At 38.6% G+C, this 18,973-nt stretch overlaps 2 protein-coding genes across 4 annotated transcripts in view; both read left to right on the forward strand.

The window, feature by feature from the left end:
• lrrc24 (leucine rich repeat containing 24) overlaps positions 1-18,973 on the forward strand; it is a 322,288-nt gene that overhangs the window by 171,688 nt on the left and 131,627 nt on the right. The window lies entirely within an intron of this gene.
• Positions 1-18,973, forward strand: part of slc6a9 (solute carrier family 6 member 9) — a 70,939-nt gene that overhangs the window by 18,982 nt on the left and 32,984 nt on the right. For all 3 annotated transcript variants that reach the window (XM_088347999.1, XM_088348075.1, XM_088348155.1), the window contains one exon: positions 16,380-16,536. In XM_088347999.1, coding sequence (XP_088204125.1) covers positions 16,380-16,536 — 157 coding nt within the window. The remainder of the gene's footprint in view (positions 1-16,379; positions 16,537-18,973) is intronic.

Raw genomic sequence — 18,973 nt, forward strand, 5'->3', positions numbered from 1 at the left:
GCTACCTCAATGACTAAACTCATTTTCAAATTAATGGCAGAAAACTGATTGATATTCTAGACAAATGATTTATACATTTTATGCTCAGTTCTACAGCTAGCAAGTGTTTACCTCAGTCAGTTAAACCTGTTTCAAGAATTTGAGATAGCATCTGTTCATTCAGGGACTTTTGGTTTATTTTTTATACAGAAGAATTGAGCATGGTAGTTGACAGCTGTACTATTTGTCCTCACGAACATCTTTATGTTGTGGATATTACAGAGTGACCACAAAAAAAACTTCAGGGTGTCCCCTGCCCACTGCCCAAAGATAGCTCGTTAGGGTTCTAGCACCTCTGTGACCCAACTGATAAATGGTGCAGATGATGGATACATTGATAGTAGAAATCTATACCGATCCGAACCGACAGTTTTTGCCGGGAAATATCATGATCATTCAATAATTGAACTTCCCTTGTGTTATTTTATAATTATGATAAAAACGGCCTCAAAGAGTCTATCTTTTATCGAATAATTACAATGTAAAATTCAAAAGTACAGAAATATAAATATTTTTATTACAACTGTTTTAGAACAAAAGTCAAGATAGTCTGACGAAAAAAGCAGAAATGTAACGAACATACAAATACAATTGATTCACTTGAGAATTACAACACATTGCAGTGCTCAATATTTTGAAAATAAAGTTAAAATGCAAGTAGTGCCAATGATATGATGCAACTGTAAGAAAATTGAAATATTTCAACGACAAGAACTATTTTACAACAAAAGTCAAGAGGGACAAACCAGAAAAGCAACAATGTAACAAAAATACAAATACTGTATAACAATAGCAACAATGTTATAGAGTATTTTCCAGACTATGAGGCAGGCACACACACAAAAAAAAATTGACATATATTCAAAAGTGTGCCTTATAATCCAGTGTGCCTTTATAGAGCCGGAAATACGGTAAAAACATTTGGCAATATATAATTATTTGGAAATGATTCAACATACGGTAACAATTTATGAACACATTGATACATATTAGCTGTGAAACCAGATTCCCTTTTGTTCAGTGGAATCAGTTTTAATTTTCTGTTTTAATATCATGCACTGTTCAGGTGTCAGACAGACCCAAATGCAAAACACAATGGGGACGTAATACAAGGGATGTGATCAAACTCAACTAGGGGGATGTTTGTTTAGCAGCAACAAAAAAAAAAATACTGGCCGGAACTGGTGAGGAGGAGATCCTAAGAGGGAGGCTTGCTTGGGAAACTAGAGAGGGGGTCTTGAGGTGAAAAAACCCTTGATGGGGAGATTTGGGAATACTTTCAAGAAAATTGGCTTGAGTGGGCGATCTGGAACTGAAGAAGGTGGTTGAAGTGACAGGTCTTGGAGTGGGTTAACTTGGAACGAGGAGGGAATCAAAGGAGGAGGCCGTGAGAGGAGAATCTTGTTGTTTTGGCTAGTGAAAGTCTTCAGGAATCAAAAGGTATCAGCAACGTGAGGTGGGAGCCTATGGTATTTACGATCGAGTTGGCCAATTTTGTAATTAGAAACACCTTGGGAGAGGGGACAGTAACAGGGGTAATGCTTTTTTTTTTTGTAGAAATGAGAGACTGTAGGCGACAAACAATGACAGTGCTGTATAGTTCAAAGCGCCTTATATCCAAAAAGCAAAGTTTCACAAGGAGGTATTTTTGAAGGTACATCTCATAATCAGGTACGCCTTATAGTCCAGAAAAGACGGCACCTTTCAGTGCACAATATTTAGAAAATAAAATCTATTGTGCAAAAGAAACTAATTGGATCAAGAATTAAAGTTATAATGTATGTATAACCTTACGACACATTAATAACATTATTGTAGTCATAGTAAAATAGAAAGAGAGTTTCAATCTTAAGACACTATTAGCGATCTGATCAAACTACCTGCTCAGTATCGATGATATCGATATTTGCATTGATCTGCCCACCCTTACTTATTAGCAATAATGGGTCGTTGAGCCTGCTTTAAAGGAACTTTGATGACTTAAAAGGTTAAACGGCTGAAATTTCTGGGAAACGTTGTGTATCTTATTCTGTAATCCTTCTTCTACAATATTGTTTTCTGCGAACAAATTATTTTTCTAAAATCATGTCTACGTTTAGGATCCTTTTCTACAGTCACAGTATCTAGATGTCATTTCAACTCCTTTATGGCTGACACCTTGCCCAAAAATAGCTATTATTTCTCTGTGCGGAGTGGTTAGATGGACTAAGTCTGTCACTGTTCAAAATAATCTATTGGTATGTGGCCCCAATGGTAGTGAGTTGAGAAGCCACAGTTGATGTCCTCTCTAAGGTCAATTACTCTCACCTCACAGCTCACTCATAAAGAAAGCTTTGAACACTGTTTTTGGTGGGATCCGGTGGGCTTTTTGTTCCATTATGGTTGAGTGGATTCAGTCATTGCAGACAGGCGTGTTTACTCAATTGTGCATAGGTTGAGTGGAGACGAAGTTGCCTCTTTGAAAAACTCTGGCATTTTCTGTAATTTTTTTGCATCAAGTGATTGAAAATAAGAGATAAAAACCTGTTTTGCATGAACCTTCCTTCTGAATCCCATTGATGGACAGTAGGGCGCGATATGCAAACTTCCTTAAGTCTTTTCCTTGGTGTTTTGGGACAGATATCCAAAATGACCCGAAAAAACCTTTCTCGTTTTGTCAAAAATCTTTTCAATGTAAAATGCGTATGTGTTTTAAAGCCAAAAATTGCACAATACTGTATATTTGGCTTCAAAGAGCCATGAGCTTGCCCCAAATGAATAACATGGCACAGGTGTGATCTTTCAACCCTCTTCTTGTCCAGTCACGTTGATGGCCACGGATGCAATTCCAATGTTGGAACTTTATCGGACTGTATGGTATTGACATTGTTTTGATGTTTTATTGTAACCGGAATCTTAACACTTAGTGAGTTATCTACTATTGACAGGTTTGTATTCATAAATAATAGCTAACATATTTTCTGCACCATAAGGCACACCAGATTACTAGGTGCACCACCCCCAAATAGTCTTGTCATATATTTTATGTATAATGTGCACTGTACTATAAAGAGCATCCCCCTATGTTCTGTTCCGGAGCCTTCACTCTGATAATGCAGGTCTACTAGTGATCCCAAGAGCCAAGAAGAGAACCGCAGGTTCGAGAGCGTTCTCAATTTGGGCCCCGATGTGTTGGAATGCTCTACCCTGTGAGATTCGATCTGCAATCCCAGTGGAACTGTTTAAATCCAGGCTTAAAACACACATTCTATAGTTTATGAATGACCTATATTTCCTGTTGACGATATCCGTGTATTATTTGTTATTAAAACATCCAATGCAGCCTGGTCATCCAGGAAGGGGGATTACCTCATGTGGGGTTTCTTCTCAAGGTTTCTTCATTTTCCCCACGTTGAGGTTTTTGAGTATTTCCTTGCCCTCATGTAGGTTTTAGGTCAAGGGATGGTGTAATAATAGTCTATGGTTTGCAATAATCTGTGGTCTGTGCAGCCCTTTGAGACTCCTTGTGATTAAGAGCTATACAAATAAACATGGATTGACATGATTTATTTAAAACAGTAAGAGCCACCATATCTATTTGTGACCAACCGTTGTACAGTTACGATATATAATAGTGGAATGTTTGATCATTAGAAAAATGTTGCTGATCAATATCCCCAAAAGGGGCATTCAATGGAAATCGAGTCCATGTCATGGCCATGAAAGGGTCTAATTCTTAGCACTAAACCGTCAGTGATATAGATTACCAATGAAAGTCAAGCCAAGTCATAATTATTTGTATAGCCCTTTATCACAAAAAGTCTCAAAGGGCTGCACAGAGCACAACAACAACAACAACAACAACAAAAAAACAAGTAAAATACAACATCAGCTATATAAAATATTTTTGCGGTAATGGGAATATTGTAAGCTAAACATGGAAAAAGTAAATATGTAATTTGGTTTACATAGAATAGAAATGCTAAATACGATCATACAAATGATAATAATATTGTCACGTAAAGTTCATACTCAGGTCAAATAAATTATAAGGGGTCTAGCTAGCTAGCTAAAATAGTGAAATCCATATAAATAGCCAGACGAAAACTAGATGGCTAGCTAGAAAGGAGGCCAAAATATACGCAAAAAAATGTAAAAAGAAAGGTATCTTGCTTGCTAAACAGCTACAAGGATGATAGCCAGCTACAAAGATAAAAAAGTAGCCAGATCGCTAGCTAAAAAACCTTTGCTCATTCGTTTCATAAAACCCATAAATTAGAATTTAGTTTATTCTAATTCCTGTAAAATAAGTCAATAATACTCAAAATGTGGCCTCAGAGCTATCTAAGGACTTATTATTTCTTCCGGTGTACTTTATGCCCTCTTTTGACAATAAAAAAAGATTAAAGCTTTGACATACCATACCAACAAACTTATCAATTCGTAAAATGAATCAAACATGTCATCCATCTGCCTTATCAGAATATTTTACACATCTCTTTTGTTTTGGCTTCTTGGTTTCTTGTTAACACTAGTGTTGGGCACTAGTAACTAATTACTGAAAACCAGTAATTAGTTACTGGTTACGTCATTTTAAGTAATTCAGCTACTAGGGCTGTGTATTGATAAGGTTTTAGCGAATCAGATTCTTTATCGATCCCTGCTTATCGATCTAATTCCTTATCGATTCTCTTATCGATTCTCATTGCAGAAAAATATGTACAATGTAACTACAGGTATAGTACAAAAGGTTTTATTAATATGAAAACGATTTAAAGATTGGCTGGAATAGGCAGTAGGACAGGGGCAGGTCTGGACATAACTGAGCAAAGCAGAACATGGCTGAGCTTTGAATAAACAATATCCACCAGCCGGATTCTGAAAGCCAATCGGGTCATCAAAATTAAATGTATAAAAAATGTATTCAGAAGTGAGAGCTGGATACATAGTGGTGCTAAATTCTATTTCATGTCATTATCACACCATTTTTACTTGGTCCGGGAAACAAATATTAGAAAATGGAGAAAACAGAAAGTCGCTAGGGAAACAACTCTTTGGTGTATGTAATGATGAATCGGACTTTGCGTTTAGTTTTTTCTTTCAGGACGTCTTTTTGTTTTCTCCATTCTCTAACATTTGTTTCTGGCACTGTCAGTAAATTCTGAATAATGAGCTAAATTCAAATTACTTTTCATATATTATTCCTATCACTGGTGGTCTAGTGCTCAAGTGACAGCGCTCCCCGGCTTAGAGCTGGGTTTAATTCCCGTTGCATATATTTTCATGTGATTTTTGGTCAGCGTCACTGCACGGATATGGTAGTATACTGTAAAACCTTGTAAGTAACTCACACGTAAAAATAATGTATGATTTTTTAATCTTATCCACTGAATTTTGCAGTAGGTAAGGGTTACAAAGCGCACTTTTAAATTTCTGGCCAATTTGGTGTTTTTACATGCACCTTGTAGTGCGGAAAACACAGTAGTTTTTAAAAAATGTGTTCTATTTTAATAATTATTATAAAAACAATGTTAGTGTAGTAATAAGGATACAGTATTCACAAAATAGTTTTTGCAAAATATACTGTCCGTCAAAATTTTCTCCCCTAGTGGGCTTGCTATGGTATTAAAGATCGATGTAACTCTTTCTCTGTTGATTTTGAGGTGCGCAAAAGGGTAGCAAAGTGCATGATGTATATGTTCTTCAAAAAGTCAACATTGACTCATAGGCGACCTCGAAAAATTGAGGAAAGTCTTCAAACTGTGGGTGAAATAGGCAAGGCCATGTGTGATCTTACATAAAACCCAGATGGTATCCCCCCGCCACAAAAAAATAAAAACACGTGACATAGAATTGGAGTCAGTGACTGTTATCTGACTGACCAAACAGCTGCCTGGAGCCAACACCAAGGGCCATAGCACCTGGGTGGGGACATCAGGGTCACTTAGGTAATAGCAACTCAAAGTTTAAGTTAATAAGCTGTTTATCGCTTTCTAGTTCCCGTCAGCTATTAACCCTGGCTAAAATAAGATTTTAAAGTCCAAATGATTGTACATTCATTTCTAAATATTTCAGCAGACCTTCAGTTCATAACATCTGTTATGGGAAATTCTTTAATTGATTTGATGCTGCATCTGTAACACATCTTTGGCTCATGAAATATCTTTATTTAATGAAAAATGATAACTCACTTTGCCAAAATAAGATTTTGGTATTACGTTATCGTTCAAATGTTGCTGAACAAGAGTCAAGAAAGTCAAACAAAAAAAAAAAACAGCAATGTAAATGAAAATAAAAGTACAGTATGGCAATGTCAACGAGCAACCAAAATATTTTCCACTGCACAATATTTAAAAAAATAAAGTCAGTAATGCAAATAAAGTGTAAACCGCATCCATCCATTATCTGCACCGCTTATCCTCAGTGGGGTTGCGGGGGTGCTGGAGCCCAGCTGTCTTTGGGCAGTGGGCAGGGGACACCCTAAACTGGTTGCCAGCCAGTCTCAGGGCACACAGGGACAGACAATTCGCTCGCTCATTTACACCTAGGGACAATTTGGACCGGCCAATTAACCGAACATGCATATTTTTGGAATGTCGGAGGAAACCGGAGTGCCCGGAGGAAACCCACGCAAGCACGGGGAGAACATGCAAACTCCACACAGTAGGTTTGATTTCATGACCTCAGAACTGTGCTGCACACGCGCTAACCACTGCGCCGCCGTGCTGCCCAAAGTGTAAACACAATTGGATCAAATTTAAGAAATATAACATGTAAAATCATGACCCAGTAACAACATTCATCCTTCCATCCATCCATTATCTGCACCGCTTATCCTCATTAGGGTTGCTGGAGCCCATCCCAGCTATATTCGGGCAGTGGGCAAGGGACACCCTGAACTGGTTGCCAGCAAACTCCACACAGGAGGTTCGATCTCATGACCTCAGAACTGTGCCGCACACAAGCTAACCACTGCGCCGCCGTGCTGCCCACTAACAACATTGTTAGAGTAATAGTTAAAATGCCAAGGCGGTATCAATACCATAATAATACAATTGATCCGATCCAAGTTTGTACTCAGAATAAACAACATTGATATTTAGATTGACCTGCCTACCTTTAATTTTCTTGCTGTTTACATACCGTATTTTCCGCACTATAAGGCGCACCGGGTTATAGGGCGTACCCCGAAAAAATGGGCGCTGGGTGAAAAAAAAAAGTTTTTGGTCCTATTTTTGACATACATAAGACGCACCGGATTATAAGGCGCTACAATGGGAACGTCGACAAAATAGTCAGATAGTTCAGTCAAACGTATTTCCCCCTTAACATTCCGAAAGCTTGCAAAGACGCAAATACGTGCCGAGAACGCGTGCGGATTTTGTGTCCGTACGATGTCACTCAAATGCATCGTTCCATCATTCGGAAGGTTAAAGTCTTGGGATTCAAGAAATGCCAACCATTCCTTAGTTTCTATTTTCTTTTTCGCTCGCAACTTTACTGTATATATGACAATAAACAGTTGGAATTGAGTTTAATTTAAAAATAGACACTCCATTCCATCCATTATCTGCACCGCTTATCACAGAAACATCGAGTTCAGTCTGAAACAAGATATAGGGATAATATATATAGCCAGAGTAGCTCACCGAAGTCGTTGTGTTCATAATAATGTGCAGCCGTGGTCCTCTTATATCCGTGAGTTTAGTAAATCCAGGAGAATAAAATATTTACAAATACAAAATAGTTAAAAAATGCTTTCTGTATGCCATCAGCCACGTGCTATACGCATTCATCTTTTTCGGCCAATTGCAGGCTTTGTTTTGCCGTTCAAGCCAATGCCAGCCTGTAAATGATAAAAAGGATCCGCCCCTTGACCTCCGAATAACTTTAGCCAATAGTGATCGATTCAACTGATGATTGACACGTCTTTTTTGGCCAATTGCAGGCTTTGTTTTGCCGTTCAAGCCAATGCCAGCCTGTAAATGATAAAAAGGATCCTCCCCTTGACCTCCGAATAACTTTAGCCAATAGTGATCTATTCAAATGATGATTGACACATTGGTTAGCCAATGAAATGCCGGTAAATAAATCCCAGCATACACAGCGGACTACTTGGCGTTCGGGGGAAAATCTAGTCGGCGTCTGCAAGTTAGTTGCAAGACTCTGCGAATTAATTTTGTTCCATAAATAAGGCTTTTAGGTGCGCCTTATAGTGCGGAAAATACGGTACTTTATTACAAGAACAGGTGTAGGTGCGTAAAAAAAAAAAGAAGAATGTCAAGAAAGGGAATCTAAGCCCCATTTTAGATTTGATATCAACTGATGTACTAGACAAATCCTAGTACAACATATACAATTGACTTTATTGTCATTGATAACAACACAGTGAACATTGTTTATAAATAGTATGAATGGCCTTAATGTTCTCCAAATGCTATTTTGCCGTAATTACCCATTCCTGATCTCATATGACAATTATTGCTATTTCTTTGTGAATTTTCTTCTTATTCTTCTGTGTGTGTGTGTGTGTGTGTGTGTGTGTGTGTGTGTGTGTGTGTGTGTGTGTGTGTGTGTTTGGGTGTATATAAGATGATAGAACACATTTTTGGGGTCTTTTTTTGGGGGGAGTAATAATTTTAAAATATTTTTTTAAAAAGGCGATCCATGCAGTTGTCTTCTGCTGGCTGGTAGCAAATGAGTTAACCTAGCTAGAATCTCTTGAATTTGAATACAAATCATCTCGTGGTTTGCAAAAAGTAGAATATTCATTTTGTCTATAAATCATAATAAATACAATTTACCGTATTTTCTGGTCTATGAGGCATGTGTAAAAAACCCAGCAGCTGCCCTATTGTTTTATTGTCTGCTCCTATCTTCGGTGTTTTTCTTCCCGTTTTGACAACTACACTATGGATTACTTCTATCCTATGGACATGGGTTTTAACGCACAAGAAATGCGTGTATTCAAGGAATTTCAACTCATTCCCCTGAAGAATTCTCGTGCCGGCGTGATGAAGGGGCCTATCGTGGAAGAAGACCCGGAGCTAGCGAAGCGGCTAGCGGCGTTATAAGTCTTCGGTACCATCCGTAATCATGGTAAATGCGAACTCACGACCAAATAAGATCATCGAGTGCTGGTGGAAAACATCGAAGCGCACAGGGAGCGCAGTTGCTGTGTTTTGCGGAAACGTGGCTCACGTTTAGCATTCCGTACGCTAACGTGTAGCCACCCGGAGTTACCCGGAGCAATCCGGCTTCAACGCCGCTAAACAGAGACACGAAAGCCGGGGGTAATCGGAGAGGAGGCGGACTTGCTAACACGAGGTGGTGTATCCCTGGATTTTCACAAAGAAAAGTTTTCCATCTGCCGCAGGGATGTCGAATTTTTGGACTGGCGTGACGTCATCCACTTCGCTACAAGCACCCTTAGGGCATCATGTTCATCTGTTAATAAACAACGGGGTAGACTGCTGGAAGTGTGAATATCCCTACGGGGATGAAAAAAGTATCTATCTATCTATCTATCTATCTATCTATCTATCTATCTATCTATCTATCTATCTATCTATCTATCTATCTATCTATCTATCTATCTATCTATCTATCTATCTATCTATCTATCTATCTATCTATCTATCTATCTATCTATCTATCTATCTATCTATCTATCTATCTATCTATCTATCTATCTATCTATCTATCTATCTATCTATCTATCTATCTATCTATCTATCTATCTATCTATCTATCTATCTATCTACCGCAGAATAAGGTGGGTAAGATTGGAAATGCAAACAGTATTTATTGGTGAGGGTTACTGCAGAAGGTTTTACGATATACTAGCATATTTGTGCAAAGATTGATCAATTGATTATGAACCAGGACATATCGCAAAATAGTACATGCAACGAGATTTGAACTGCGATTGCAGGGGTGAAGACATTTTTACCACTACAACAGTAGATAAAGTAGATAACTGATCAGAAACACTGATTTTGTAAAGTGTATTTTGTTCTTCAGTCTGAAAGTTTAAACTCCACTTCTTCACCTGTGCATCAATAATGCGAAAGACAGAAACAGAAAAAGGAGTAAGTCTTTAAACAAAATACTATACAAGCTTTTATTGACGTTGAATGCAGAATGCAAGACAAAAAGGATTACACATATCAATATTTCTGGCACCGTAAAGATAGTGTGATAATGAGATAAATTTGAAAGCATTTTCAAGAATTATCTGTACAACTGGTAGCTTAAGTGTTAGTGCCCTCAGTGTCACAACATGGGTTCTATTCATGTTACAAAACCTTATATTTGCGGTTTTGATCATCGACAATTATCGACTCATCCACTATTACGATAATAGATATTACAAATTTATAAAAAGCCCATCAATTATACACGAACAAACACGGTAGCTGTTAATGCAGTCTCAATTTCATGCGCCTCATAGTCTAGTGAGCTTTATGCATGAAAAATATATGATATTTTGGGGGTGAGCATTATAGTGTATGGTAATTTTATACTTGTTTTAGCAAATCATTTGTGCATTTTGAAACATTTGCCTGCGCTAGCAAGTTAGTGCGAATGTGCCCCTGTGTGTGTCTAACTTGTGAAGGCACACACATGGCTGCCGATAGCCAAGTCAGATGTACAACACGCATGGTTTGCAACAGCTGTATTCTGTCTCTGGCACTTTCTCCCTTTCCAAAACGGACCTCAGAAAGTGTCAATTGTAATATGCTGCGAAAGGGCACATCCGCACGTTGTGACGGGTCGAGTTTTGAGCGAACGGCTTGCTAACATTTGTTTGTTCTGCTCCCTGCGCGTTCCACCTGCTCCAAGAACCCCAAAACAGGCTTTTATTTTAACTTTTGGGACATGCAAGCACAGCCAGTTTCAAAAGACTTGGAGAGCAGAGACCATGCTGTTTAGTTTTTGAAGTTGTAGCTGTTTTGTCTTTCCTTCAGCCTCATAGTTAAAAGTGCAACACCAATAGAAGGTGATTTGGGGTCAACTGAAATGACTTTTCTGTTTAGTGAATGCCTCGCCTCCCATTTGCAGTAGTGTTCAAATTAACGTTATACCTGAGGGTTTTTATTTCCTTATCTTAATATGTCTTGTTTTTCTTGTTTCACTATCTAACCTCTCCCCCTCTCCACATTCCGTGGCCTGAACAGTTTTGCTAGAACGGAGATAAAAAGCAGATAGAGGCAGTGGATGAAAAGTATAAGGGCTCTTCGAACTCTGTGGAGCATTGTTAACACATACCTAATTGAGAAAAGATTATATTTTCAACTTAAGAGCACCTCAAACGACGCACCCCACGTTTAAAATGAGCAAAGTTGTCTGATCTTGAAAATTTGTTGTCACATATTCATTTTGGTTTGTGATTTTTCTCCAATTTATGTATGTGAATATATATATTTTTAAATACATTTTTCTATATTTGATCTGGTTTTCTAAAAAATAACCGGAACAATACTGAGTGAAAATAAGCAAAAATTAGCTGCTGAAACAATGTATGCTAAATATGTGCTCTTACTCTCTTTTAAGTAAAATAAGAAAATAATAATTAAAATCAGAAGATTTAGATCCAAGATTTTTACTTTTTATTTTATTATTTTGGAAGTTCGATCTTAAACAGCTTCATTAAAAATATAAGGTATCAAATATGGCTTAAATTTGATCTACCTTAAGAACAGATAAACAGTAAAAAAAATAAATAAAAATCTGTTGCCACCTACTGATATGGATGAGTGTTCCAGTCACTGAGCTGACTGTTGAAAGAAGCAAAGATGACAAACGAAGGCATGCTCTTTTGCAAATGTAAATATGGGCAATTTCCTGTGGCACACAAGACAAGGTCTCAGGCACACTAATGTTCTTTGGCTTATTGGTTGAAAAACACTGTTTAAGGTAATACTTTATTATTTTAGTACAACATTATAACTGTTCGTGTTTTACAACATATTTACTCAATTTTCCAGTACCAGCAGGAGACACCCTGAACTGGTTTCCAGACAGTCGCAGGGCACATGGATACATACAACCATTCACACGCTCATTAATACACAGGGACGAATTGGAGTCGCCAATTGACCTACCGTTGTAAATTTTATTTTGGTATTGTGTTTATACTTGACGTTGTCGATAAAACAATTTGATAATGGCCCCATGTATTCATCTATCCATTCATTCTTTATCTGCAACGCTTATCCTCAGTAGGGTGGTGGGGGGGCTGGAGCCCATCCCAGCTATCTTCGGGCAGTGGGCAGGAGACACCCTGAACTGCTTGGCACCCAGTTGCAGAGCACACAGACAGGAAACAACCATTCACTCGCTCATTCACACCTAGGGGCAATTTGGATCGAACAATTAACCTGACATGCATGTTTTCGGAATTTGGGAGGAAAGCGGAGTGCCTGAAGGAAACCCACGCAAGCACAGGGAAAACATGCAAATTCTGCACAGGAAGGCTGGGAGCTAGATTTGATTACCTGACCTCAGAACTGTGCCGCAGACGCGCTAATCACTCACCCAACGTACCATAAAAAAAGTGTGATGATGAGATAAAATTGAATTCCTTTTTCCTATGTCGTCTACATCCTAGTGGTCTAGTGGTAAAGATTTGGTGCTTTAACCACTGCGATCCGGGTTTGAATCCTGTTGCATCAAATGTGCAAATGGGGTTAGAGATATTTTTCGACTAATCATTGCTCAAAAACGGTAAAATACTATCTTGAAGCCTGTATAATGCCTGTAAAATGCAAATCCAAACTTTCTAAAAAAAAATAAAAATAAAAATGTACATTGTTACACGATATAAGCAAAATAAGGCAACCTTAAATCCTTTCCGTGTGCTCTGGTACCAAACTACCTGGTACCGGTCCACGGCCTGGTGGTTATTGACCTCTGCCTTAATTGAATTTTTGAGGTATTTAATAAATAACACTTCCGAAAACTCCCTTAAAGAAATAAATACATAAAAATTTATTTGGGCCGTGGTCAGATACATTCACCCGGCACTGTTGCTGAGGTTAGAGAACATTTCAGGGGTGAGAGGGAGCAACTATCTGAAGGCAGCAGATGGAATGATGCAGGGAGGAAAGAGGGAAGGGCCGAAGAAGCTTGAAATCGGGACAAGACCAAATGCTTATGAGCTCCTCTTAAGGCGGTCATTTCACTTGAGATTCTGTCTTCTCCAGTGCGCTTCACCTCGTGCTAAAGTCCTTCACATACCAGATCTAGAAAAAAGGAAAAAGAAAGTCAAGGCATGACATGGACATTGTCTCATTACACTGAAAGGTACCGCTTATCCTCAGTAGGGTCGCGGGGGTGCTGGAGCCCATCCCAGCAATCATCGGGCAGTGGGCAGGGGACACCCTGAACTGGTTGCCAGCCAATCACAGGGCACACAGGGACAATTTGGACCGGCCAATCCACCTGAAATGCATGTCTTTGGAATGTGGGAGGAAAATGGAGTGCCAGGAGGAAACCCACGCAAGCACGGGGAGAACATACAAACTCCGCACAGTAAGTCCGGTAGCTGGATTTGAACCCACACAGGAGGTTCCCAAGACCTTAGAACTGTGTGGTAACCCGTACCAGAATTGTATTTTCAGTCATTTGAAGATTTACATGGTAAAATTTAAAAAAATGCCTGTCATGTTGTGAAGCGTGTAGTGTTTTTACACACAATTACAGTTCACTAGCCAACAAGTAGATATCTTCTACATGGAACTGATTAAAAAAGTGACAATTGTTTCACAAAGAGATGCATGGCGGAATGAAAACTCCTGCCCCATGCTTCATAAGCTTTATTTTAGAGCACACATATAAAACATACAGCCCGCGGGCCAAATCCGGCACATTGGATGATTTAATCCGGCCCACTGTACATTTTTGAGTATGTAAAAAAAGCTAGTGTCTAAATTATTTATATCAAAAGTGGGGATTTTTCAATGAATACAAATCAAAATCTCCTTCCCGCTACTAGAGGGAAATAAAGGTGTAACAAAAGTGAATGCCCAGTCTGGTTTCAGATAATATTGTGGAGTAATTTCCTCCCAGCCTATACATTTGATCTGATGTTTTTGCCCTTTCACTGCTAAAACTCTTGTTTTGTTTTTTTTATTCATTTCAAAGCAGTAAGACAATTGAGGCAAGCATATTTATATTTAAAGCTCTCACTCGAGTTTATGTTTGTAATATTTATGGTGAGTTGGTTCAGATTATAGGTAAGATCCCAAGCCCAGGCCCGAAAACTCAATCAATAAGTCGGGCCGGGCCGAGCTTCTCGACATTTTTTTTTTCTTGTGGAGGTGTTGTACAGCATGCACTTACTTTTATTTAAGTAATTAGTTTGATGACTACTTTGGTGCCAGAGTGCACACTCAATTTGAGGGACCAAGCCCCAAGTAAACCTGAAGCTCCACTATGGAGGTGCACTTTGGCGCCGCACGTACTTTAGTGAAAGCTCGCCCTGGAGAAAGACTTGAAACTTAATAACTCTAAATCAGGGGTCGGGAGGCTTTCTGACCCAAAGAGCCATAAATGCAAAAATATTGTAAATATATATTTCGAGAGAGCACACATATTACCGCTTCCAGACAAACGCTAATTCTTCAACGCATTTATTTAACTGTGTGATAATTTGTTCAAATCTATAAAATAAGAATGGTGCCAGCGCCTGTGTCGTATATTAACATAAATATACCACTTAAACTTTGTCTCTCTCCCGCAGTTACTAAAGAGTGTTGAGGCTCATTTTTGTCCAAAATAATGGTTTCAAAACAAGGTGCGAGCAAGGTTATTTCGTTAAAATGTCACTGCAAACAAGGATACCAATATTTTAACCTTTACTGCAGACGGCGCTGGGCGAGGAGAAGGAGTATACGTGCCCTGTGTATAGCTCCGCCCATTTCTTCTTCTCACCTAATCAAATTGCTCTAAGTGCTTTGCTGGAGCTTTTGGGTATTTAAACAATGTTGTGTGGGTTTTCAGTACAAGGTTTCTCAACAATGAACATAGATTGTTTGATGAGCCTCCTTATAAAGGATTATTGAGCAATTGAAAGCCAAAACAGGGTCTGTTGGTGTGACACCTTGACTGTAAATTTGCTGTCAAAATTGTGACCTTTTTTTACTGGACTTGGCACTCTTACCTGTTGATAATGTCTCAGTTTCACACATTTGGCTCTTTGTAGCATATTATGAATTGACCGATAATGGATAATGGATAATTGATAAAGAATATAGAACAATAAACCTTACAAAATCCTCCCCGTTCATGTAGCCTCACATATAATTGCGCATGTTCTTTTTTATCTACGAGCCATATGTACAAATAAAAAAAGGCCTAAACGGCTTGCGAGCCATACCTTCCCAACTCCTGCTTTAGATGCCGGTCCATGTGCAAAACTGCAATGTTTAACTCACATTTCAGTGAGGATGAGGTGACATCATAAAAAAAAAAAAAAAAAAAAAAAAGACGCCTCATCCCTGCGCACAAGGCATTGAGAATAACCATAGATATTATGGAACATTCACGAAATTTATTTGGATATTGGTGACTTTTGAGTCGAGAGATGTATTAACATTCAATGCTTTGCTATTGTGGTCAGCGATGCAACCAAATATGTGCATCTATACTGACTCTCTAAATTTCAGTGTTTTTTTATAGACTATATATAATAGGGAGAATATCTGATTACCAGTAGGTATAAATTACCCATCCACATTACGTGTCCATGTATTCTGTGCTTGACACAGCGCCACATAACTTTATTCATTTGTATTTTGTAGGTATTCATAAACACTTCGACCCTTTGTCGGTGTTTCAAACAGTGTTTTGTTGCTGCCGAATTGATAGTTGTTTGTTCCTTCGTGGGTGAAATAGGAAATGCTATAGAATAGGGTCCGTTATAATCATGATCTGATTTTCAAAAGAGTATCGCAACCCACTTGAGGTACAAATTTGATGAATAACGCATTACAGTCCTCCGTATCGAGAAAATAAATTGTGTTTCAACACTGACAGTGCACAGGATGCTTCTAAACACATCGACCCTCGGTTTGGGGGCTTCAAATATCCAATAGACACTCACAATGGTCAGTTCTGACAAAAAGAATGAGCCAAATTATCTCCTTGGAGATTGGAGTTGCAAGTTTTTTAGCTTTCAGACAATAACAATAACAATGGGACTTTGTGGACCGCTTAGGTCAGCAAGATGCCGTCTTTGTGGGCCATAGCCACATAAAAGCCCCAAAACTCAGTTGTACTCGCTACAGCAGAACCATGGAAAAGCACATTAATCGCTTTTCAAACAAACTGACTGAACTGTTGTGTAATTTTTGCAGAACGGAGCAGTTCCGGGTGAGCCGGTGAAGAAGGATGAAAACTCCCGAAGAGGCAACTGGGGCAACCAAATTGAATTTGTCCTGACCAGTGTCGGCTATGCTGTGGGCCTGGGCAACGTTTGGAGGTTTCCTTACCTCTGCTACCGAAATGGAGGAGGTCGGTAATGCGTGACTTGCAACATTTCACGCAAGATGAACAAATACTTTTTGGTTTTACAGATGTGCGTTGTTTCTTTTTGTCATTCATGCGAACTGTACAATTTGGTACTTCAGTTTAATTAGATGGAATTGAATTAGGGCCCTGTCATTTGGATATATATCACGCATTCACAGGTCTATTTAGCAATATCTTTTGACATGGCGTCTGTATCAAATGCAATTTGTTTTAGCTCACTAGAGCGAGAGTGCTGATAACTCACGGAAAATAAACGAAATGTTGGGGTGGTTATTAGAATCATATGTGGATTTCACCATAGATTTAATGAAGCTAGCTAAGCATAAATAGTTTGAGATATCGAGTACACACAGCTGATTAATTTTGAATGTTGCTGATGACAGTTTTTAGCACATTATATTAAACTAAATACCAAATATTTGCAACCTTAGTTGAAGTTTGAATGCAAGCTAAAGGTCAAATATATATAAGTAACAGTGGAAAGTGCTTTTTACACCAAATTTTTCTGCTCCAGTCTGAATTTGTAACGTGTCGTCCGCACACCAACCGGCTCTGAGAGCTGGCTCCTGGAAGAAAAATTTCCCATTTTATTTTTTAGGACTCGAGTGGAGGAGAGGGGATTTGGGCAGCCTCCGGCGCGCCAAGTCCTCTGGGTCTGACGTCAGTGTTCAACCCGGAGGGCCAGGAATGTGGACTCCGTTGGGGCCACGAAATCTATCATTAATTAACACTGTATAAACAGAGACAAAGAAGAACAATGACGCGTCGATAATAAAAAAAAATAAGTTAGTGAGAGAGAAGCTCAGCCCGCCCGTAATGATTGACAATCTAGGCCAGACCCGGAATTCGTATTTGGGCGGGCTTGTGCTTGGGTCTGGGATTAGGATCTTACCTCTAGGGTAAAGGTGGCGTACAAAACCTTTTCCCCCTAGCGAAAGGCTTTCTCGCTTCGAAGTTGTCTTACCTTTCTTTCGCTATTAAAGCAACACAAATATATTGATATATTTTCTTGCACAGCTTATTTTGGTGAATTATTGCCCCCTAGCCAATCATAGTTTGTGAAATTGTTGATTTTTGCCTATGCCCAATAGCAGGTGCTAAGACGCCAAGCCAAAATCTGATTGGCTGAAACAACAGCTTTCTTGAACACTCATGTAATATGCCTCACGGCCTTCAAATTTTTTGTGAAGGCCTTTGGTTAAAATGTGACTGTTTAAATGCTTAATTATGGAAGCACACATCTGAAGGCAGCACAACCAGGGAGAAGCAATAAAGGGAAGCTGACAGAAAAAATGGTATAATTTGATTAGTATTCATTTTTAAAATATAATTAACATTACATGATTCAGTTCATTTTTAGGCCAGCAGAGAAGGCCTTGATATCCTTGACGGCCCACCACTGATAAATACTAAATACTATGCTCTCCTCTTCTTACTTTTCTATGTTAATGCACTTAAATCAACAAAGAAAGCTCAAACTTAATCAAAACATCGTTTGTAAACTTGAGCCAAAAACTGCGGCCTTTTTTTCATTTTTATTTTTCCTAAAAAGCTGTCTTAATGCAGTTGTGGGAAATTAGCCTGAGGCTTAGAAAATAAATAATTATTAAAATCATCCACACTTTACATTGCAGACATTGTGCAAAGTGTTCAGACCACAATTGGATAACTACCAGTTACTCCAAAACAGCTTGATAAACATTTTAATTTCATTTTTAGCACCTGAGGGAAACTTTTGTAATATTAGCTGTCTGGCATCTTTAAATATTAGACTAAACTATAATAACCACTGTAGGTAGGTTTAGAGAGTCCTTTCTGGGGTAGAACTTTGATTTTCATTTGTACTCAATATTATGTTGTACTACTGGAAATTAGTGAAGCATTTACAATAATGCACCCCATAAAGGGGTGTAGAAAATTGCTTCTATTTCTACAGGCAAGATGAAACTAGCTAACCTTGAATTTAGTTGAACAATCTGGGTCACAGATGATGCTGTCTCACAGTGCTGCTAGAGCACAACAAGCAGCTTTCTAAGGCATGTCAATTTCAAGAGACATTAAAGAGGTGGAATCCAAAATAAAATCGCTTATTTTAGTTAATTTCCAACCACTTATACTCACGAGGGTCACTGGGTAATGGCTCCCAATCTAGTTGACTTTGAGCAATAAGCACAAGACACCGTAGGCTGATTGCCAGGCTGTGCTGGCCCCAAGAATGGATTGTTGAGTTTTAAAGAAATCATTCTGTCATTAAATTTTCGAGTTTTAAGACATGCCTAAGAAGGTCGACCTTATTATTGACTAGATTTTTCTACAAGTTTGTCTTGTGTTCTTTGTTCATGTAAGTTTAATGCTGATGCCTTGATTTGAGCTCCTGCTGACAGGATCAACATATTGATGCTGAGGATGGAATAATCAA

The sequence above is a fragment of the Urocampus carinirostris genome, chromosome 1 (genome assembly GCF_059441175.1).
Source record: "Urocampus carinirostris isolate Australia breed hairy pipefish chromosome 1, RoL_Ucar_1.0, whole genome shotgun sequence".
NCBI lineage: Eukaryota > Metazoa > Chordata > Actinopteri > Syngnathiformes > Syngnathidae > Urocampus > Urocampus carinirostris.